The 24,767-nt window shown below is 36.2% G+C and overlaps 1 protein-coding gene across 5 annotated transcripts in view; it reads left to right on the forward strand.

Annotated features, from left to right (window-relative positions):
* Nucleotides 1-24,767, forward strand: part of LOC150078261 (G protein-coupled receptor kinase 2-like) — a 527,814-nt gene that overhangs the window by 399,686 nt on the left and 103,361 nt on the right. For all 5 annotated transcript variants that reach the window (XM_090385326.1, XM_090385325.1, XM_090385328.1 and 2 more), the window contains 2 exons: nt 11,881-11,969; nt 17,652-17,771. In XM_090385326.1, coding sequence (XP_090241452.1) covers nt 11,881-11,969; nt 17,652-17,771 — 209 coding nt within the window. The remainder of the gene's footprint in view (nt 1-11,880; nt 11,970-17,651; nt 17,772-24,767) is intronic.

A 24,767-nucleotide genomic window follows, 5' to 3' on the forward strand; every position in this document is an offset into this window, starting at 1 on the left:
CTATGGCAGATATAAGCTAGTCTGTAATCAGGTCACAAAGGAGGTTAGGCAGGCGAAGGCAGATTACGAGAAATCTTTGGCAAAAGATACTAAGAAAAACAGCAAGGATTTCTTTAATTATATAAACTCTAAAAGGAAGGGGATGAATCTGATTGGTCCCCTGGATATCGATGGTTCGGCTGTTGATGATTCTGCTCAGATAGCAAACAAACTGAATAACTATTTTGCATCTACATTCACACATGAGGGGTTATTAAGGTTTGAAAATGGCAGAAGGTTATCAAATTGTAGCAGGGTGCTTAATGATTTTGTAATAACTGAGAGCAAAGTGGAAGAGAAATTGTTGAATTTAAACATAAGAAAGGCAACTGGGGTGGATGGGATCTATCCAGTTATATTAAAGGAGGCAGCAAAACAACTAAGCAAACCCTTAGCCATAATTATGAGAGCATCCTTGGACTGGAGATGTGCAAATGTATCCCCAATTCACAAAGGAGGATCGAAGGGTGACACGAGTAATTACAGACCAGTTAGTTTGACTACTGTTCCGGGTAAAATAATGGGGTCACTGGTTAAAGATGCATTGCAGGATCATCTAGACAAGACTGCAGCAGTAATTCAGACACAGCATGGGTTTGTTAAGGGAATGTCTTGTCTGACAATTTTGATAGGATATTATGATGTGGTTACAAAAGAACTGGATGCAAAAAATAATTTTGATATCATATATTTGGATTTCAGGAATGCTTTTGACACTGTTGCGCATGGAAGACTATTGTACAAATTGGAGCAGAATGGTATTAAGGGTAAGTTGTTACAATGGATAAAAGGATGGTTGAGTGGGAGAAGACAGAGGGTGGTAATCAATGGGTGCTGCTCTTTGTGGACTAATGTTATTAGTGGATTCCCACAGGGTTTGGTTTTGGGTCCACTGTTGTTGTGTATATTTATCAATGATATTGATGAAGATATATCAGGCTTAGTGTCGAAGTTTGCAGATGATACAAAGGTTGGCAGGGTTGTTAATGATAATGGCAGTGTGCTACTGCAACAGGATCTAGATAATTTGGGCAGATGGGCTAAGAAGTGGCAACTGAAGTTTAACCTTGACAAATGCAAAGTACTGCATATGGGTAGAAGTAACCCCAGAGAAACGTACCAACTGTGTGGTACTACACTTAAGGTGGTAGAAAATGAAAAAGACCTGGGAGTAATTGTGCAGTCAGATATGAAGTTTTCTGAGCAATGCAGCCAGGCTGCCAGGGCAGGTCATGGGGTTTTGTCAATGATATATAGGAATTTTGCTAGCAGGGAGAAGGTGGTGATTGTCCCTCTGTATAAAGCAATTGTCAAGCCATGCCTTGAGTACTGCGTACAGGTCTGGAGGCCTCATTTTAGGAAGGATGTAGATTTGCTTGAGCGTGTACAGAGAAGGGAGTTCTGCAAATTGCAGTGGCTGGAGACTAGGCACCTGCGTGGTGATCTGATTGAGGTGTATAAGGCCTTGAATGGGTTGAGCATGCTGAATTCTGATGGGATCCTTCCACTTGTTCAGATTACGAACCTAAGGGGGCATAAATTCAAATTAAGAAAAGACAGATGTAGAATAGATGTGGGGAAATTTGCCTTTAGCCAGTGGGTGGTTAATTTCTGGAACAAACTTCCATCTGTCATTGTGGAAGTTGATAGGTTAAGTAAATTTAAGGAGGAACTGGACAGGCATTTGGAGGGAATGGTGTGATTTTTTTTTTTGGCTGATGCTGCATAAGCTCATACACTTGCTTTCTTGCATCACATGCCACTACTACTACTACACGCACACACAATGCAGTGTCAGAAAAAAAAAGGTCTCCCACATGCAGAAAAATTAAAATTAAAAAAAAAAAAGGAAAAAGTTTTTTTTTTCCCTTTCTTAAAGAATTAATTTTAAAGCGTATTTAAATCATGCAGGGCTCCTCTGAAACCCAAAACATGACTTTTTTTACATACGTTTAGAAAATATGATTAGCATTTTATGAATGAGTACAAAGGATGGAGACAAAAATAATGTTTTCATTTATTGTTATTATTATTTTTGAATTTATAATATGTGAAAAGCGAAGTCTGTATAATTTATAAAGGTGTCGAAATTTTTGGACATTATCTAGGGTAATTATCTCAAGGCCAGTTTTTACACATCCCTTAAAATATAAAAAGTAATTAATTTTCACACATGTATACCCTACTTTAGGTATGGGCCAGACATAAGGTGGGGTATACATGTATGAAAATTATTTACTTTTGTCCGGCACGCAACCCCACTTGCCCCGCCGAATGCAGTATGCATCGCCAGAAAGTTGTTTTGTAATGTTGGTGTGCTTTTTTTTTTATTTGAATAATTGTGCTCCTTATGTTGTAAAATTTATATTATTCTTCATTTTATTTATTGAGTTGGGGCTGGAACGCAACACAAACCCAGTGGCATAACTATGCCAGTGAAGCTCCATTGGAGCCGAGCTTGAAAGGAGCCCATGAAATTCGGAAGACAGATTCATTTCTCAAGACAATTCACGAATTTCATTAATAAACGAGCAAGTTTTTGAAATTAAATGTAACACATTCTATCAACCCAGTAACTGGCCACCCGAGTATTGTTTAGTCTGATGCCATGCTTATAGAAATACAGTACTGTATTAGTAAATAAAAGATAGTCGTGAAATATAAGTATACATCACAGTCTGATTTTATTTTAGTGTTGGTGAATTTATTTTACAATTTTTGCATGCATGCTTACTCTGATTGTTGTCGGAGGGCAATATGTTTTATTTTAATACACAAATTTGTCTCATAACAGTCTAGCTATGGATAGTGTTGTCATTTTTAACTTATCGCACTAGATGTGGCTTTCTTTCTTTTTTATTTATTTTTTTTTAAGTTTATTATTTACTTATTTTTTTTGTTTATCTGAAACGAAAAACTATGAGGGCTAGGAATGAGTTATTACTATGCTAACAAGAGACACATCTGAATCTCAGATCCTTTGATCCTTCAGAACGCTTATTGGCATTCTGAACATGATCAGTGTATTGGGAGGGACCGTTCCTGTAATTAGTGTTTATCAGTATTTATCCCGTAGTGTTCAGAGACCAAAATAAGCATTGGCCAGGCAGAGTAAAGCATCTACTTAAGTTACTCCAAAGCATTAAGTTTATGGTTTTGAGGTTCATTTACCATTTTCACAACAGCATTCTACTCTTGTCTGTTGCTTTGTTTCTATACAGCCAACAGGCCCATGACTTTGTCGCTGACCATGAATAATACTTTTTATAATGCTTTTATATGTATCTGCTCTGTTTTCGTTTGTGGTGGGAAAATTTGTTGCAAAGTTACTTGAAGGAGTAACTTGGGAAACAAAACAAAAAAATTCAGCCAATCACAGATTTTCATTTGCTTTTTTGGCAGAAAATGTTCTGCAGCACATCATGTACATTTTTGTGATTCTACATTTTTAAGTTTCTTAGAACACAAAAAACTTTACTCATTACCACCATTTTTTTTCCAACTTGTGATAGAAAGGCTGAAGATGTAAGTAAATTTATTATTCCAGTTTTCATAATTTGAATGTGGGCCATTCACAAATTATGAATGATCCATGGCATTGTCCAGTTTTGATACTAGTGGCATAACTAGGGTTGATGGCACCCAGGGCAAATAAGAAAATTGGCACCGCTTGAAAACTGTTCTTTTGGAATTTTTGCAGTTTTTAACCATAAAAAGGCGTCCCCAAATTTGGCACCCAGAGCACATGCCTCACTTGCCTGATATCTGATATTACTCTGATATCAGTATTTTTTTTTACTGAAAATTTGTTGCTGGATCATTTTCGGATCAGAGAGAGATATTATAATATGAATTTGCACCAATTACTCAGAACTCTTCAACTTCCTTTCTCTGAAAGTTTTGTGATCAATTGCTCAAAGACGCTAAATATAAGAACTGATTTTGCAAATTAGATGGTGATTATTTTAAAAATTGTAAATACTGTACATGCACGCTGACAGCCAAATTAAGTGATATTGAAAGGCATCGTAATTACAAACTAATCACAAGAAAGACGAAGAGCCCTTTAGTTTTCAGCATCAGAGAGTATTGCCATTCAAGAAAATTGACGATAAAGAAGGTGCAAAGGCAGAAAGCAGCATAGCATTTTTCATAGCTGTGCATTGTGCGTTGGATCATAATTGATCATTTGAGTGACATTTGTGCAGGGTCAGGGCCATCCTGAGGGTGAAAGTGGTGCACTGAATATGGGTGCCAACATTCAAGGGGCACCTGAAAACCTGAAACTTACATACACATATGAAGAAAATTTTAAGGGGGACGGCAAATTTCAATTGGCATTCAGGTGCCAAATTTTGATTGGTACCTGGGTGCCACATACCTTAAGAATATCCCTGCATTCCCCCATACTTCTCTTTCAACCCATGCACAGTACTAAGTACTATAGGTTTTGACACCTTTCGTGTTTGGGGTTTCCATAAAAAAAAAAAAAAAAAAAAAAAAAATTGTGAATTTCGTTTTTCAGACTGCAGGGTAAATAAGGATTTCAAACTGCGAAGAACAAAATGTACTTCAATGATATGCAATACTATAGCACCACATTTCGTAGATAATTTAAAACCTGATTTAGGAAATAGAAACTTCAGTTTAATTATTGATGAAAGTAATGACATCAGTGCTATAAAAATGTTGGGAATTTTAATATGGTACAATAGAATTTCAAGAATTGATTTGTGCTAACTTTTCTTGACATAATTGATCTCAATGAATGTATTGCAGAAGAAATATGTGAATCTTTGAAATCATCGCTAAGAAATAATGGATTAGTGTTTCATAGACTTATTGTATTGCACATTGTACTGACAATGTATGTGTAATGGTTGGTATTAACAATGATGTATAAGAAATTAAAAGCAGAGATTCCCTGTCTGCTTCTTATCAAGTGTGTATATCATTCACTCCAGCTAGTGGTGTTGATGAGTGTCTACCACGAAACAGATTTTCTTATTGTTCTCACACCCATCTGTTAAACCGGTTAAATATAAGAAGCTTTATAGTTTAATGAATGATGGAGTTCCTCATTTGATCAATCAATGATAAAGCATAAAGTGCAGTTATTTTCTAAATTTTGTTATTCTACAACAAGTAAGTTGAAACAAAACATGCAAGAAAATTTTTACTAATTGTCTGTTGCCTTATAATTTCTCTTTAGAAGGTAAAAAAAGAATAAAAGCACACTAAGCGGCTACACTAAAAGGAAGAGAGGAAAAGAGAGTTCCCAGAAGCACTAGAAAATGAATTTTTCTAGTACGAATAAAATTCACCAAGTATTTTGCTGCTATTCTTGATTGTATGCCCTATATCGGCCATCAGGAACAGGTCCAGATTAAAGTATTCCTGCACCCAAAATTGGGGCAAAAAGATTATTTCTGTGTCCCTTTGCATATCCTAGAAATCTGCATAAGGGCGCCGACTCTGACCTATAATCAGCTTCTGGAGCCCCTGTAAGAATGGCACCTTGGGCGACTGCCCTGTTAGATTTTGCCTTAACCTGGCACTGGTCAGGAACAAAAGTCTCTGACAATTAGATACGTCTCTAATGGAATCTTACCCAATATGCCAGTTGGTGTGTATGAACAGTTCATAAAATTTATCAATGTAAAGAGCAGTATCAGAGAAAATTTGTACAATGCACTGAAACAGGATCTCGAAATTTAGGATTAGACATAACTAATATCCGAGGTCAAAGTTATGATGATGGAGCTAATATGAAAGGAAAAGTTTTAGGTCAGGACTTTTACAGGAAAATTCAAGGGTGTTTTTTACACCATGTGCTTGTCACAATTACAATCTAATTCTAGGGGACATGACCAAAACCTCTCCTCATGCAGTGACCTTTTTTGGAATCTTCAAAGGCTGTACGGTCTCTTTTCAGCATCAACAAAGAGATGGCCAGTTTTACAAAAATATGTAATTAGATAGTATGAATCAGAGCTGTAATAAGTAAGGAAGGAAAATCGTTTTGAATATTTTCGTTAGATTCTTTTAATTGCGTTAATTTGAATTTTAATTGTTTTGAATTGATTTTGAATTGTGTTAAATTGATTATTTAATTATTTATATTTTACTTTAATTATTTAATTATTTATATTTTACTTTAATGTACCGGTAAGTTGTCGATTTTTTCGTTTTTTCCGTTTTAATTTCTGGAGGGTATCATATGGAAGTGTTCCACGTACTATATCGAGGTAAACTCCTCTTATTAATTTACTAAAAATATGTAATGAAGGATCGTTCAGCAAAGACTATGAAACAAGGTGGGAGTGTCAAATGCAAAGTGGAAAGGCTTTTAGGTATCCAGTTGGTGATTTCGATTATGCACTTTCGGAAATAGCATTAGAAGATGCCTAAGCAAGAAGTGAAGCTGAATCACTAGCTAACCAGATGAAGGAATACAAGTTTATTGTTTCAATAGTATTTTGGCATGATTTGTTGTTTGACATAAATTTTGTTAGTAAAGAACTGAAAAGTGATTCTACAGATCTTGCTACAGCTCTTTCTTCATTTAAAAATCTTCTGTGCTGGATGTCAAAGCATAGAGAGACTGACTTTAAACAAGTCTTAGTTGGTGCCACAGAACTTATGACAGAATTGGGAGTATCTCCCGAATTTCACACAAGAAGATTACAAAAACAAAAGAGGCACTTCAATTACAAGCTTGATGATGAACCTATAACAAATCCTAAGGAAGCTTACAAGGTAAAATGTTTTAATAAAATTATAGACAAGGCTTTGCAGTCTCTAGAGTCATGTTTCTAGCAGTTAGGAAAACATAATAATCTTTTTGGTTTCTTGGGTAAACTTCTAAGAATTCCAGACGATGAGTTAAGAAAGCACGCTGCAAGTTTTGAAATCACACTTTCAGATGCCAGAATCATTGAGGGCATCGAATTGGTCAAGTCTGTGAAGCTAGCAGATATTTATGGCCATATGCTAGCAGAGGAAATGGAAGCACTGAAACTAATTCTTCCAGAATCATACTTCAAAAATCCTTTAAATATTTTCAAATTTCTCGCAACTGATGAAAGAGCCACTGGATTTCAGAATTTATTGATATTTCTATGAAGGTTTTTAACGATTCCAGTGACTGTAGCATCTGGGGAAAGAAGCTTTTCCCAATTAAAGTTAATAAAAACAGATTTAAGATCAATATGCTTCAAGAGAGAGAGAGAGAGAGACTCACCAGCCTTGCTATTGTATCCGTTGAAAGAGAAGAAGCAAGCAATCTCAATTTTGAGAAAGTCTTCCAGGATTTTGCCGATAAATGGGCAAGAAAAATATCCTTCTGATTAGTTTTGTTTACATAATCAAAATGTCTGGTCAATTGTTAACAAATTTTAATAATATAAAAATAATAAACAATTATTAATACTTTTAGTTTTTCATTATTTCATAATATTGAGGGGTTAATATTAAATTTTTCAATGGGCCCTGCCAGCATGCCCCAATTGGGCCCCGCATTTTCTGAGGTATGTACTATCTGTCCCCTCTAATGATTTGTTTAATTTTTCCCTAAATTTGTTCAGACTACCACTTCCACAACATTAGCCGGAAGTTTGTTTCAACAGCCACTTTCCCTCTGGCTAAAAGCAAATTTCCACATATCTATCCTGCAACCATCCTTCCGCAATTTAAATTTATGCTACTTGTATGTTGCCTCAGGAAGAATAAGGATTCTGTCAACATTTAGCTTGTCAATTCATTCGAATCCTTGAACATCTCATTCAGATTGTGGAGGATCCTAGCATCCAGATACTGCAATTTGCAGATTTGAAGTTTTTCTTTGTAAGACCTTTTGTTCCCTTCACTTATCTCATTACTCTTTTCTGCATCCATTTAAACAGATCTACATTCTTTCTAATATGTAGCTTTCAGACATTAGCACTAGTATAGGCATATGATGCAAGAAAGCAAGCTTATACAGCATCAGCAAAAAAAAAAAAAAAAAGCCCTATCGATTTCACCCATCCATTCACTCCAAATGTTTGTCTAGTTTTGCCTTGAATTTATTTAAGCTGTCAACTTCCACAAGGACAGATGGAAGTTTGTTCCAGCAATCAACCACCCACTGGCTAAAGGCAAATTTCCGCACGTCTATTCTACAATGTGAATTTGTCTTTCTTTCTTTCCTCAATGTGAATTTGCTGTTTTTAATTCAGTGATACCTTTGGAGTTTGAATCAAGAAAACAGTGAATCAAGAATTTAGTCCTGTCAGGCAATTAATTTGGGCAAGAGGAAGAATTCCATTGGCATTGAGCTTGCTCAAACCATTTATGGCCTTATATCAGATCACCTCGCAGGTGCCTAGTCTCCAGAAGCTGCAATTTGCAGAAATTAAACCTTTCTTCGTAAGAGTAACCCCTTTGTTCCAATCTTGATGCTCTTCTCTGTACTCATTCAAGCAGCTCTACATCCTTCCTAAAATGTGGCCTCCAGACTTGTATAGAGTACTCAAGGTGTAGTCTGACCATTGCCTTATACAAGAAGGGGATAATCACCTCTTTATCTCCTTGCTAGAAAAATTCCTGTATATCATTGACAAGACACCATGAGTTACTCTTGCAGACTGTCTGCACTGCTCAGAAAACTTCATATACGGTTGCACAATTACCCCCCAGGTCTTTTTCATTCCATTCTTGATTAATAATATAGTTGTTATGTTACTCTGTGATTACTGCTACCCATATGCAGTACTTTACATTTGTCAATGTTAAACTTAAGTTGTCACCTCAGCCCATCTGCTCAATTTCTCTAGATCCTGTTGCAGTAGTGTACTGTCATTGACAACCCTACCAACCTTCGTATCGTCTGCAAATTTGGACATTAAACCTGATATACCTTCATCAATATCATTAATAAATACAGAAAACAACAATGAGCCCAACACCGAACCCTGGGGGACCCACTAATGATATTTGTCCACAAAGAGCAGTGTCCATTGATTACCACTCTTTGTCATCTCCCACTCAACCATCCCTTTATCCACTATAGCAACTTACCCTTAATGCCATATCTCTCCAATTTGTACAGTAGTGTTCCATGTGCAACAGTATCAAAAGCTTTCCTGAAATCCAAGTATATGATATCAGAATTATTTTTTGCATTCAGTTCCTTTGTCACCACATCATATATCTAATCAAATTGGTCAGACAAGACTTCCCCTTAAAAAAACCCATGCTGTGTCTGAACTATAACTGCAGCCTTGTCTAGATGGTCCTGCATTACTTCTTTAACCAGTGACTCTATTATTTTCCCCAGAACCGAAGTTAAACTAACAGGTCTGTAATTACTTGTGTTACCCTTTGATCCTCCTTTGTGAATTGGGGACACATTTTTCACATCTTCAGTCCATGGGGAACTCCTCTGAGTCCAAGGAGGCTCTCATAATTATGGCTAAGGGTTTGCTGCCTCCTTTAATATAACTGGTTAGATCCCATCCATTCCAGGTGCTTTTCTTATGTTTAACTTCAACAACTTCTTTTCCACTTTGCTCTGTTATTACAAAATCGTTCATCTCCCTGCCAGAGGTTGATAAACTTTTGGCATTCCTCTCCCTGAATATCTCCTTGTGCGAATGTAGATGCAAAGTAATCATTCAGTTTTTCAGCTACCTGAGCAGCATTATCAATAGTAAAACCATCGATATCAAGTGGACCGATCTGATTCATTCCCTTCCTTCTAAAGTTTACATAAGTGAAGAACTAATATTTAAAATTTCAGGATGTTGAGGACATAAAAAATACTACTGAACTGAATACAATCATTTTTGAGTGCCTTTGCTGACTTTTTTCAGACATTATTAAAACAGTGTAATACCTGCATTCATTCAGGTGGTGATTACTTTGAATTGCAATAAAACTATTTTTGAGGTCCTTCACTTAATGTTCTTTTTATCGCACCAATCCGGGTACTTTTTTGCCTCATTTCTTATGTCTTGAAGAGGATTTTTATAGTGTAGTCTAAATGATATCAGTATGTACTGATGTCATGATTTGTAATTATAATTGGACAAAAATATTCCAGAAAATGGTATTCTGAATTTTGTATTTTTACAAATGACTGTGAAATTTAGAAAGTAAATAATAAATATTCAAACAGTTGGTCACTAAAAATTTTCTAATTAATTTTAAGTATCAGTTTTTAAACTTTTATCAGAAATACGTATTAGCTTTATAATGTGGGAATTGAAGGCCATTACTATCAATTAGATGTGTGTGTACTGGATACAGAAAGAAAATGCAGTAACAGTAGTTTTATTAAAATTTAGAGATCTAAAATACTAACACTTTGGAATATAGATTTAAAAGTCCATACATTACGATCTCTTCTTTAGCTCTTTGTCTGTAGCAAACTGACCAAAAAATATTGCAAACTGGCTTACATCCTGCCTACTGTTCTGTACTGACATCTTCCATCATTGCATTAGTGCCAAAGGTAAGGCAGTATTGAAGCAGCATGTAAGCACAGGATTATAAGAGTATGAAAACAGTTTTTTAAATCCCAAATGTCTCTAGAAGAGAACACTTCAATGTATACACTGGTGTTCAAAGAAAGTGCATCACCTAGGAATTTCACATTTGTAACCCTTTTTGTGATGGTATGTTACTTTAATGACTAGCGTCACAAGTAGAAATATAAACAAAAGATATTAATAGTTAAGGCAAAGCTAAGTAATATTTTGCAGGTGCTCTCAAAATATTCTAATATGGCATAGACATTCATTTGCATTCAGTTCCTTTTTTCCTATCAGCAGAACCAGTATTCTTGAGTTTGGAAAGAAATGTACTCACTGTCGACTGATTACAAGACACTCTATAAGCAATATGATGGGAAGAACATCCTTCCTCACGTAAAGCAACAATAGCACTCTTTCTTTGTGGCATCACGTAACTCGCCATCCTGACACAAGCAAGGAACGACTGCAACTCTTGCCGATCGTGCTTATATAGCTGAAAGTAACAGGTGATGCAATATTACATCATTACCTACGTGTGTCAATCTTATCTGATGCAATCTGCAAGAAATATTGCCATATTCTTACGTTATTCGGACGACAATTACAATTTTAAGGGGGTGATGCACTTTCCTTGGTGTTGTTGTTGTTATTTAGTTTTTAAGAGCATTAGCAACTAAGGCCATATTGTTCCAGGGATATGTAGTGGTCATTCCCTGACCTTTCCGCATCCTCCGTATATGGTGGTCATGGGCTTGAACCCCAGTCTAATCAAGAAGCGTGTGCTACGCACTGCTGCTCCTGCCCACCTGGCTCTGGAGGTGCCACTTTCCTTGAACACCAGTGTACAATAACATGCTCTGCAAATGCAATAGCAACTGATGCCATTCTCTTTTATATAGAACATGAATGCTGTTATATTCGTTATCAATTGCTGTTTCATGCTTTGAAGTGTTTTCTTTCTACATTTAGAAACGTTTAATTTTTCATCTGGAAGCAAAGAGCTTTTGTATGGAGAAGTTATTTTTTAAATAATTAAAGGGTTCTATAGGATGTAGCACACACATACATGCATATGTCTTCAACTGTGCTGTATTGCTTCTCTTTCTCAAAGAAGATGGTATCGTTCCTATTGTAAAATAGGAATGATAAAATGTAATGTTTACTAGTCTTTAAATGTAAATTAAATGAAGTGTAATGCTTACCATTAAAGAATTTAAAATACATAAGCTTATAAAAATAATAAATTTAATGTAAATTTATATTTATATACATCATTATGCTTTTATATCTAATTATATATATATATATTTTTTTTTTGTTTCAGCTCCTGAAGTAATTGACAATGAAAAATATACCTTTAGTCCAGATTGGTTCAGTTTAGGCTGTTTAGTTTATGAAATGATTGAAGGACAGGTATGGATTTTATGTATAATTTAAAAATTAATATGTACAAGGTGATCCAGAATTGCATATTACAAATTCCACTGTAGACTTTTGAAAACAAAATGAATTGAAAATGTTCTTAAGAGATTTTTTGAATGCTACTTAGATTTTCAGGAAAATTATGTGAAAGTTGCACGATGCCGCTTCCGGTACAAAAAAAAAAAAAAAAAAATGCATAACTGAAGTGATTATGCTGGAATACAGCAAATAACAAATGATATTGTCATGTTTGTTGTTGTGAATTCTGAAATTAAATTTATTGGAAACTCAAAATGCCAATTGATTTATAAGGTATGCTCTCTGCATTTCATATGCCAATTGATTTATAAGGTATGCTCTCTGCATTTCATATGCTGTAAATTATATATAGGAAACTAGATCTTTGTGAAAAAATTGCTATTATTCATAATGAATGTTACATAATACATCTAGGACAATAGCCTCTGATTACATAGAAGTTAACTAGCGTATAAGTTAGTGCTAGAGCATCATGTCTATATGTAGCCAACTACTAAGTAGTTGAAAAATGAATCATTTAGGTATATCTCATACTGTGAATACCTTTACATCGAGTTACTATGATATTGCACTACCTCGAATAAGTAACACTTCACCAATGGAGAAGACTACTGTCACTTATTCTTGGCGGATACCACCATCCAGATGGCACCATTTCAGAGGTTGTTGACTCCTCATTGGTGGGAAGGTACCCTGGTGTTGCAATGATGACAACCCCAGTTGTGAAGTATAACTTTGCAACTGGGTTGTTGTGGTAACTCGTGAAGGTATTCACAATATGAGATATACTTAAATGATGCCGTTTTTCAACTACTTAGTAGTTGGTTGTGTATAGACATGATGCTGCCACACTAACTTATACATTAGTTAACTTCTGCATAATCTGAGGGTATTGCTCTAAATGTATTGTGTAATCTTAATTACTTATACACCATTAGGCATCTCTCATATTGTGAAGTTATACTTTGCAATTGGGTTGTCATCATTGCAACACTAGGGTACCTGCCCACCCATCAATGAGGAGCCAGCAAGCTCCAAAACAGTGCTCTCTGGGTCGTGGTATTCGCAGAGAATAAGTAACAGTAGTCTTCTCCAATAGTGAAATGTTACTTATTTGAGGTAATGCAATATCATGGTAACTCATTATGAAAAGTATTCACAATATGAGATATACTTAAATACTTAGTAGTTGGCTACTTATAGATATGATGCTCTAGTACTAACTGATATGCTCACAACAAATGTTTAACACGACCAACATTTGCAGCAATATGTGCCTATGGTACAGGCTATTAGGCATTTTTCTGCATGACACCTGGCCTCCCATATATTCAACCAGTATCAGGTGTACATCAGCTACCTTATTAAATTAGTATTCCATAATTAAGTTGAGTCAAAACTTTCATTCATTTGTACGATGGTAAGCATGAGTTTTTTTTTTTTTTTTTTCCCATTTCAGTTTTGAATAATAATTGTATCATCTCACACACTACAAGTTTTTGCTGAAACCTGTGCCATCTTTCTACTGATTAAATATAGGAAGCAGTGACCTGTAACTCAATTTGCTTTTATCTTCTGATACAAATGATGTTACAAATCTTTACATTGATATTTCTTGAAAAGTACACTGATTTAAAAAAAAAAACTCTTAAGTCAATTTTAAATTTATTTTGCTGTCAGGAATCCACTTAATCCACTGTAGAATTTATGACATACGGTTGTGAATTACTCTGTATATATACAGTAATATCCCATTACTGGAAACTTTTTGGGGGTTCAGAATCATTTTATTGTACCAGAATTTTCATTCTAATGAATATTGCTGAAAATTATTTCGAAAGAATCATTATTTGTAGAAATAAATTCTGCTTCACTACTCTTATTTATAGTAAACTCTTGTCAAATCAGATACTTCAGAATTCAGAATACTTTAAAATCCAGTTTGTTTTACAAAAAAATCAACATTTTATAATCTGGAAATATTAAGAAAGTAATCTGGCACTCGTATTAAGGATTGCATTAGTCTTTAAGAATCCATCCAAAAAAGAATGACATTTCTTTCTTTATAATATTTTTCTCCTTTAATCTATTTTTGCAACCAGCAGGATTTAAACTTCATAGATAATGCAGTGGTCTTTATTCCCCTAGCAGAATAAATTTGCTTTTGCAGAAAGTTGCTCGGCATTGCACTACTTTCAAACAGCTGACTCACTGATAGCTTAATTGTTATTTATTTAAAAGATGAGACTACTATGATAGCCTGTTTCAGGACTGACTGGTGCCTCAAAAGATAGCAGTTGGTCTCTGGTAACAATACCAGAGACGACCTAAAGGTTTAGGCCTAAATAGATGTCAGACAAACTAATAAGGCTCGTGGCAGAGAAGAAAAATGTATAGGATGCATAATGCATAATGTATCAGGTAACACAGAAGCCTATGGCAGATATAAACTGGTCTGTAATCAAGTCACAAAAGTGGTTAGGCAGGCAAAGGCAGATTATGAGAAATCCTTGACAAAGGATGCAAAGAAAAGCAGAAAAGAGTTCTTTACTTATGTAAACTCTAGAAGGAAAGGGATAAATCAGATTGCAACACTTAACATAGATGGGTTGACTTTTGATTATCATGCTCAGGTAGCTGATAAACTGAATGAGTTTTTTGCATCTACATTTTCACACATGTGGAGTTATTCAATGAGGGGAGTGCCAGAAGTTTATCAAACTCTAACAGGGAGCTAAGTGATTTTGTAATAACTGAGAGCAAAGTGGAGGAAAAATTGTTGAAGTTAAACATAGGGAAGACACCTGGGGTGGACGGGATTTATCCAGTTATATTAAAGGCAGCAAGGGAAGTAAGCAAATCCGTAGCCATAATTATGAGAGCTTCCTTAGACTCAGGGGAGGTCCTCATGTACTAAATGTGTGCAAATGTATCACAAATTCACAAAGGGGGTTCAAAAGGTGACACAAGTAACTATAGACCTGTTAGTTTAACTTGTGTTCCGGGAAAAATAATGGAATCACTGGTTAAAGAAGCGCTGCAGGATCATCTAGACAACACAAGACTGCAGTAATAGTTAAGACACAGCATGGGTTTGTTAAAGAGAGGTCTTGTCTGACCAATTTGATTGGATACTATGATGTGGTCACAAAGGAACTGAATGCCAAAAATAATGTTGATGTCATATACTTGGATTTCAGGAAAGCTTTTGATACTGTTGCACATGGAAGACTGGTGTACAAATTGGAGAGATATGGCATTAAGGGTAAGTTGCTACAGTGGATAAAGTGATGGTTGAGTGGGAGACAACAGAGAGTGGTAATCAGTGGACACTGCTATTTGTGGACAAATGTTATTAGTGGAGTTCTCTAGGATTCGGTGTTGGGCCCATTGTTGTTTTGTATATTTATCAATGATATTGATGAAGATATATCAGGTTTAATGTCCAAGTTTGCAGATGATATAAAGGTTGGCAGGGTTCTTAACAACAGTAAAGACAGTATGCTACTCCAAATGGATTTAGATAAGTTGGGCAAATGGGCTGGGAAGTGGCAATTAGTTATTTAGTTAGTTAGTTATTTGGTTGTTTAGGAGCATTAGCAACTAAGGCCATATTGCTCCGGGATATGCAGTGGTCATTCCCTGACCTTTCCACATCCTCCGTATTTGGTGGTCACGGCTCGAACCCCAGTCTAATCAAGAAGCATGTGCTACGCACTGCTGCTCCTGCCCACCTGGCTACGGAGGCGCCTAAGTGGTAATTGAAGTTTAACATTTACAAATGCAAAGTACTTCATATAGGTAGCAATAACTGAAGAGAAACATACCAACTGTGTAGTATTACACTCAGGGAAGTGGAAAGTGGAAAAGACCTGGGGGTAATTGTGCAGTTGAATATGAAGTTTGCTGAGCAGTGCAGATGGGTGCCAGGGCAGGTTATGGAGTCTTGTTAATGATATATAGAAATTTTTCTAGTTGGGATGAGGTGATTATCCCGTTGTACAAGGCAATGGTCAGACCACACTTTGAATACTGTGTACAGGTGTGGAAGCCTCATTTTAGGAAGTATGTAGAGTTGCTAGAACGAGTACAAAGAAGGGCTACAAGATTGGTGAGGGGAACAAAGGGTGCTCTTTCCAAGAAAGGCTTAAGTTCTGCAAATTGCAGTGCCTGGAGAGTAGGCACCTGCAAGGTGATATGATTGGATTGAAGTGTATAAGGCCTTGAATGGCTTGAGCAAGCTGAATGCTGATGGGATTTTTCCTCTTGCTCAGATTAAGAACCTGAGGGGGCACAGATTCAAATTGAGGAAAGACAGCTGTAGAACAGATGTGCGGAAATTTGCCTTTAGCCAGCGGGTAGTTGATTGGTGGAACAGTCTTCCATCTTTTGTTGTGGAAGTTGATAGCCTAAATAAATTTAAGGCCGAGCTGGACAGGCATTTGGAACGAATGGAGGGGTGAAATGGGAGGGTTTTTTTTATTTTATTTTATTTTTTTATTTTTTGGTTGATGCTGCATAAGCTTGCTTTCTTGCATCGTATGCCACAACTAATGCTAATGCACACAGATAAAAGAGTTGTAAAGAAATTGTTTGATGTGGACTGTCATATGGTTACAAAGTTAGATTTAAAAGTTGAAATTTAGCTAAAGCTTTTGAAGCTGTTCGAAGTAGTGCAATATGAAGATTACTCATTACAAAGGCAAGCTATTTCTGCCATGAGAATTAAGATTATTGAATTCTCTGTGCAGTTAAATTCTTCTTGCAAAAATAGATGAAACAACAAGTTAGTCATTATAAATGCTTACAAATGTAAATATATTCAGTTGTTTGTGCTTAATGTTTATTTAAATGTGATTTTCTAAAACTGCTCAACCACTAGGTATACTTTTCAAAACTCTGAAAAATTTTTTAAATCTGGCACCTCTCAATCCCTAAGCCTGCCAGATTTTAAGGAGTTTACTGTATATTAGGAAAGTGTATCAGAACTAAAATAAAATTATGACATAAATAAATAAAGAAAGAAAGATAGTAAATAAAATGATGAAGAACCTGTGCTTATGAAGTAAAAATATTTTGTTCAGAGAGTTGTTTTGAAAGAATATTTAATTTATGGGAAATACTGCACATTCAGAAATATGATGCAGTAGATAGAATTTATCGTTAATTTTCACATCTTAACATGTAAATTTTGTTTTTAATGTTTAACTTTTTTCCGCCCTGCATCAATATGAAAATTCAACTTGTTAAATATTTGCAGTTGAAATGATTAAGGTATTCCTTAATCAAGAAATACTTTAGATAATCTTGATGTTATCCACATGTAAAGCAACCTTGTATTTTTTTGATTTTGAAAATGTCCGGTTTCTGTGGTACTTTCTTTTGGCATGAAAACTTCTGCATGTAATTTTACTGATTATCTAGTATGTCATCATTTCTTATTGTGTTTTTGATTTATAGTATGTTTAGTCTTTTATTATGTCAGAATTTGTAAAGTGATCTGGAGTTTGTTTAAGGCACTGTTTTCTGCATTTTTTTGTTAATAAAGATTATTATTTAAATTTTGGGACAGGAATCTACATTACACACTTTTATATTAATATTAAATCATGTACAACTTTCTTAATTATAAAGGCGCCATTCCGTGCAAGAAAAGAAAAGGTTAAGAGGGAAGAAGTAGAAAGGAGAGTTAAGGAAGATAGAGAAAGATATTCTTCTAAATTCAGTGATGAAGCTAAAGCAGTTTGCCAAGAGGTAATTCTTTTAAACTTATTTTTTGTTAACTCTTCTTATTTTTACTTAATAACTGTATTTATTTTATTGTTAACTGACTGTAGATTGATAGCGTCTTCTAAATTCATAACTTATTAAGAAAACAGCCTGTTTTCAGCTGCTTTCCTTATGAAAATGGATTTTCTCCTATTATCAGACAGACTTCTGAACTTTCTGCTGCCTTTGTGGCATCATAATTGTTCAAAAGAAAAGTAATTTTCTATTGCCTTCATGAAGAAAAAAGTAATGGCCTTGTTGATGACAGAAAAGTGATTGATTTCCTGTTTGATTTTTGTTATGAAGTCACTGATTTGTTATTTCATCAGTGACTTCATGACTGAGAAACCTTGTGCTGGAAGTCATGCTCAAACATTTATAGTTTATTTTTAAAATAATTTTAAGATGTTTTAAATAAAACGTGCAATTCGTATTTGTAATAATCAGGCTAATTAATACAGAAACATGGAGTTTTTTCCTTTAATCAAATTCACAAAGTCAGATAATCAGCTTATTTTACTAACAAATGAGTAGATGCTTTTCGTCAATCTTTAAAAAAAAAAGAACTCCACTGTAAGTAAAAACTATGCAAGTCAAGCTGAGCAGTATGGAATTAGATAATACAATTACAGTTCTTGCTTATTAGAAAACCCTTTGAGTCAATGGGTGGGAAAGATCTAGGGAGTTGATGTCATATATCTCGTAATTATGAAAGAATACATTGTTCCTTAAGATTAATTCTGAGAGAGAGTATCATTGGGCTAGGAGAAATTATGGTGCATTAGAGTTACCCACACTGCTCTCTTAATCACCTTTACGAATTGCCAATACATAAAGGTGGTTCAGAGAGCAAAGTGGGGAAACTGCGACTGGTTAGTTTGACTTTAGTGGTAAGGAGAAATTATGGTGCATTAGAGTTACCCACACTGCTCTCTTAATCACTTTTACGAATTGCCAATACATAAAGGTGGTTCAGAGAGCAAAGTGGGGAAACTTCGACTGGTTAGTTTGACTTTAGTGGTAGGAAATATCATGAAGGCAGTGATCAGAAATGCGATAAAGAGGCATATAAATAGAAATGGTATAAGCTATAACATATTGGGATGAGTTCTTAGGTGGATTGCAAATTGGCTGGAGAGCAGGAGACGAGAGTATATTTGTTACATGGGATCGATGTCTCCAGGCAGACCCTGATGATCTCATTCAGCAACTACCTTCTACTGTTTTTCTATTAGGGGATATGTATGGCCAATATACCCCCCCCTGGGGTAGTCAGAACAATTCTTCTGAGCCACTTCTGTTGGGGGGGAGGGAATGTCAGTCACTATAATGACTTCATAAGACACTCAACTCATCTTATGCTGCAAACTTTGAATGGGATTGTCTTGAAGAGTGTCTGAAGAGGAGATTTGGTGCGAGTTAAAATCACAAGAAGTAATAGCAGTTAACGAATATACATGCATAGGGTTGGGAACCTAGTCCCTACTAGAAATATCATCCTTACCTTCAGCTCACCATTGTTTCGGAATTCAGTTTCAGCTGGGTACTTACACTGCACGGTAAGGCTATATGTACCTTATACTGTATATATGTACCACTGGCCATATGTGGTACATATATTGTAATATGTACATATGTACCATTGGCCATATGTATTTAAAACTTAAAAGTACAGTACCAAATCCTTTATCCAGAAAGCTTGGAAGAGGCTTTCTGGATTTCAGGTCCTTAGCAAAGGAGGTGTGTGTGTGTGGGGGGGGTACACATGTGAAATAAATAATTAAAAATCTTATACAGTAGACTCTCAAGTTACTGGAATTGGATTAAATGGGACACTTCAAGACTCCAACTTAAAAAAAAAAAAAAAAAAAAAATCAACCAGAAATCATAAAATTCAAGTAATAACTAGAATAGGTATAAACAGATGTTTTGCAAGTTCGTCAAGAAGCGGCATTATAAGTCGTCATTAGATTATTGCGCCTATTATCTTGCAACCTCCGCTGTCTTCACATGCGTCGCTCAAAAAAATAAATAAAAGAGACCAAATGTTTAGTTTGTTTTATTGCATCGATTGTGATGTTCTGTCACACTGCAAAAGGACAAATTTTGTTTCATTATTTATGTCAGGAATATTGGATTTTTTTTAAATAGTAACTATATATATTTTTTATTTAGAAATTCTGAAAATAGGCAAACACAAGAGAATTAAACAAAAACTTGAAATTATTCAAAAGTTTGAAAATGGTACATCTGTTAAATCTCCAAAGAACCATTATAATATTGGTGACCAAACCATACGCGTAATTTTAAACAATAAAGGGAAGCTATTAGATTTAAAATCAGCATTGTAAAAAATAAAGGGAAGCATTGTATTGGACATATGAGTAGTACATGGTAAGTTTTTCCGTTTTTTTTACCTATCGCCATACTTTTTATGTAGGTTGCTGAACATTTTTCGATATAGCAAGTCCCTGACTTACGTTACTTTTTTATGTATTTAGCATTAGCATTAGCAATAGCATTAGTAGAGGCATATGATGCAAGAAAGCAAGCTTATGCAGCATCAGCCAAAAAAAAAAAAAAAAAAAAAAAACACCTCCCATTTCATCCCTCCATTTGTTCCGAATGCCTGTCCAGTTCAGCCTTAAATTTATTTAGACTATTAGCTTCCACAACAAAAGATGAAAGCCTGTTCCACCAATCAATTACCCGCTGGCTAAAGGCAAATTTCCGCTCATCTATTCTACAGTTATCTTTCTCAATTTGAAACAGTGCTCCCTCAGGTTCTTAGTCTGAGCAAGATGAAGAATCCCATCAGAATTCAGCTTGCTCAACCCATTCAAGGCCTTATACACCTCAGTCAGATCACCTCGCAGTTGCCTACTCTCCAGGTGCCGCAATTTGCAGAACTTAATCCTTTCTTAGTAAGAGCACCCCTTTGTTCCCCTCACCAATCTTGTTGCCCTTCTTTGTACTCGTTCTAGCAACTCTACATCCTTCCTAAAATGAGGCCTCAAGACCTGTACACAGTACTCTAGGTGTGGCCTGACCATTGCCTTGTATAACAGAATTATCACCTCCCTATCCCTGCTAGCAAAATTCCTATATATCATTGACAAGACTCCATGACCTTCCCTGGCAGCCTGTCTGCACTGCTCAGCAAACTTCATATTTGGCTGCACAATTACCCCCAGCTCTTTTTCACTTTCCACTTCCCTGAGTGTAGTACCACCCAGTTGGTATGTTTCTCTTCGGTTATTGCTACCCATATGCAGTACTTTGCATTTGTCAATGTTAAACTCCGGTTGCCACTTCTCAGCCCATTTTCCCAACTTATCTAGATCCAGTTGGAGTAGCATACTTGGAGTTAACAACCTTGCTAACCTTTGTATCATCTGCAAACTTGGACATTAAGCCTGATATACCTTCATCAATATCATTGATGAATACACAAAACAACAGTGGGCCCAGCACCGAACTCTTAGAGAACTCTACTAATAACATTATTCCTTGGAGAGCAGTGTGTATTGATTAGCACTCTCTGTTATCTCCCACTCAACCATCCCTTTATCCATTGTAGCAGCTTATCCATGATGCCATACCTCTCCAATTTGTACAGCATTCTTTTATGTGCAACAGTATCAAAAGCTTTTCTGAAATCCAAGTATATGACATTAAAATTATTTTTGGCATTCAGTTCCTTTGTGACCAAATCACAGTAAGCAATCAAATTGGCCAGACAAGACCTCCTTTTGATAAACCCATGCTGTGTCTTAACTATTACTGCAGTTTTATCTAGATGATCCTGCAGTGCCTCTTTAACCAGAAATTCCATTATTTTCCTCGGAACACAAGTTAAACTAACAGGTCTATAGTTACTTGTGTCACCTTTTGAACCCCCTTTGTGAATTGGTGATACATTTGCACACCTCCAGTCCATGGGGACCTCCCCTCAGTCCAACGAAGCTCTCATAATTATGGCTGAGGGTTTGCTTACTTCCTTTGCTGCCTCCTTTAATATAACTGGATAGATCCCATCCACCCCAGGTGCCTTCCTTATGTTTAACTTCAACAATTTCTCCTCCACTTTGCTCTCAGTTATTACAAAATCACTTAGCTCCCTGTTAGCGTTTGATAAACTTCTGGCGCTCCTCTCATTGAATAACTCCACATGTGTGAATGTAGATGCAAAATACTCATTCAGTTTATCAGGTACCCGAGCATGATCATTAATAGTCAACACATCTATGTTAAGTGGTCCAATCTGATTCATCCCTTTCTTTCTAGAGTTTACATAATTAAAGAACTCTTTGCTATTTTTCTTTGCATCCTTTTCCAAAGATTTCTCATAATCTGCCTTCCCCTGCCTAACCTCTTTTGTGGCTTGATTACAGACTAGTTTATACCTGCCATAGGCATCTGTATCGCCTGATATTTTATATGCATCCCATACATTCTTCTTCTCTGCCACTAGCCTCATTAATTCATCTGACATCCATTTTGGCCTAAACCTTGATCAGTATTTCTTAGTTGGAATGAAAAGCCTAGTACCTCCAAAATTTAGTCCCTGAAGGCTTCCCATTTAGAATTCATTGTTGGTAACATCATCAGTTGATCCCACTGTACAGAATTTAGAAACTGTCTGAGACCTCTGTAGTCACCTTTATGAAAGGTGACTACAGAGTAAGGTAAATAATTTCCACATCAATACATTGTGATCACTGTGCCCAGTGGTTCCTTTATCTACAGATTCTTAATGCATGAAGAATCACTACTGATAATCAGATCAAGAGATCAAGAGTATTACTCCCTCTGGTTGCCTCTCGAACATGCTGCTGTAGAAAACAGTCATCCAATAAATCCACAAAAGCCCTGCTAGTGTGCGAGTGACCAACCCACAAGTTTCAGTCAATATCTAGAAAGTTAAAATCTCCCATTATAAGACCCTCTGATTTACTGGCCCACTCTATTTCTCTGCACAATTGCTCATTATACTCATCAGATTCATTAGGCGAATTCATTATTCGCCTAATGAATCTGATGAGTATAATGAGCCTACTCTCATTTTTCACACACCTACTCTCATTTTTCCTTTCCCAGTGCTTATTTCACACCAAACAGACTCAACACTGCATTGTCCACCAACATCAATTGGATGCACTTCCTTAGATTTTATGTGTTTCTGAACTAACAGCATAACCCCTCCTCCCTTCTTATCCTTCCTATACACATTGCACTCCCAAAATTCCAACTCTGCACTGCTTATATCTGTGTAACACCATGTCTCTGATAACCCAAGAATATCTGTCTTTGATGTCTTCACTAGCACTTCAAGCTCATCAAATTTATTAACTGTACTCCTAGCATTTGTGTATATGCAAGTATACATGCACCTGTTCCTGCTCCTAGCCACCCTAACACAGCCCATGTATTTACTTGTTCCACTATGACTGCCAGCAGTCCTGAAAATCTCCATTACCTTGCTTTCCAGTCTGCTTCCCATTCTAATAGAAGCAGTGCAAGAATCACTTTTGCCTCTGCCTGCAGCCACTGTTAACCTTTTAATCTGTGTATCCCCCCATGCTAGCAGTTTTCCGACCCACCTAACACTGCCTCGATAGCATCAGCAAATATTCTTGCACCCTTTCTATTTAAGTGTATCCCATCCCTGTAGAAGCAGTCTCTCCTGTCAATAATCACAGACCATGCTGAAAAAATTTTAACTCTTGAGCCTTGCACAATCTCTCCAGGGCCGAATTGATTGACAAGGCTCTCATCATATACTCCTTCCTATCGTGTCTGGGCAGAATTGCAGACACTTTCACATTCAACCCTAACTTCTGACTTTTTTTCAACATTGACCCGTACTTGTTCAGTAAATCTGCAGATCTCTTACTCTTAATGTCATTAGTTCCGACGTGTACAACAGTATCACCTTTTGTGCCCTGAAAAGATGATATCTGCTCTACAACATTGCCCTGGCAGACAAACCCTGGTCCTGTTCCACATATCCTTCTTACAAAGTATATTCCCCGTCTCCCTGACAATAGAGTCACCAACAATAACTAGTTCCTTTGGGACCAGCACATTCTGCCTTGGAGATTGCCTCTGTGTTGCCTCATGCACAGGAGTGAGCTCTGTCGTTGAGCTGGGCAGCTGAGAGACTGATGAGCCCCTCATATTAATTTCTTCGAGGGCATTTACCCTACACCTCAAGCTCTCATTGACATCCATCAGAATGCTGAGTTGGCACCTATATATATATATTTTTTTTTATATGACTGAAGATTTCAGTTAAGGGGATACACATTTCACCATAATAACTTAAAAACCCACAGAATTCCAGCTATTGGTGTTATCGCAAATGCAATAAGATCGGGTTTACTACCCATTTATAATTAGATGCACTAATAGAAAAGCCCAGTAATCCGGTAAGTGCAAACTGTTTTTATTGTTTCATGGCAGTGACCTCCAGAAATGTGTTTTAGTAAAATGTGAGCTCGCATGGGGTGATAATAGTGAGTTTTTGCCTTAACCCTCTGAATCATCTTTTCAGAAAATTTAATTTTGACTATTATCATGGTGCCACCTAAGATTTATTAGTAAATCTATCAAGAAAAGGAAAGCGATCGAGTTGGATCAGAAAATTAAAATAATAAGGATGTATGAAAATGGCCAAACATTCTTATACACCTCCGTCAGATCACCTCACAGGTGCCTAGTCTTCAGCTGCTGCAATTTGCAGAACTTAAGCCTCTCCTGGTAAGAGGATCCCTTCATTCCCTTCACCAGTCTTGTTGCCCTTCTCTGTACACACTCAAGCAAATCTACATCCTAAAATGAGGCCTCCAGACCTGCACGCAGTACTCAAGGCGTGACCTGACCATTGCCTTATACAGAGGGACAATCACCTCCTTTTCCCTGATAGCAAAATTCCTGTATATCATTGACAACACCCCATGACCTGCCCTGGCAGCCTGT

Source organism: Mastigoproctus giganteus, chromosome 11, assembly GCF_048544385.1.
Source record: "Mastigoproctus giganteus isolate SK-2022 chromosome 11, ASM4854438v1, whole genome shotgun sequence".
NCBI lineage: Eukaryota > Metazoa > Arthropoda > Arachnida > Uropygi > Thelyphonidae > Mastigoproctus > Mastigoproctus giganteus.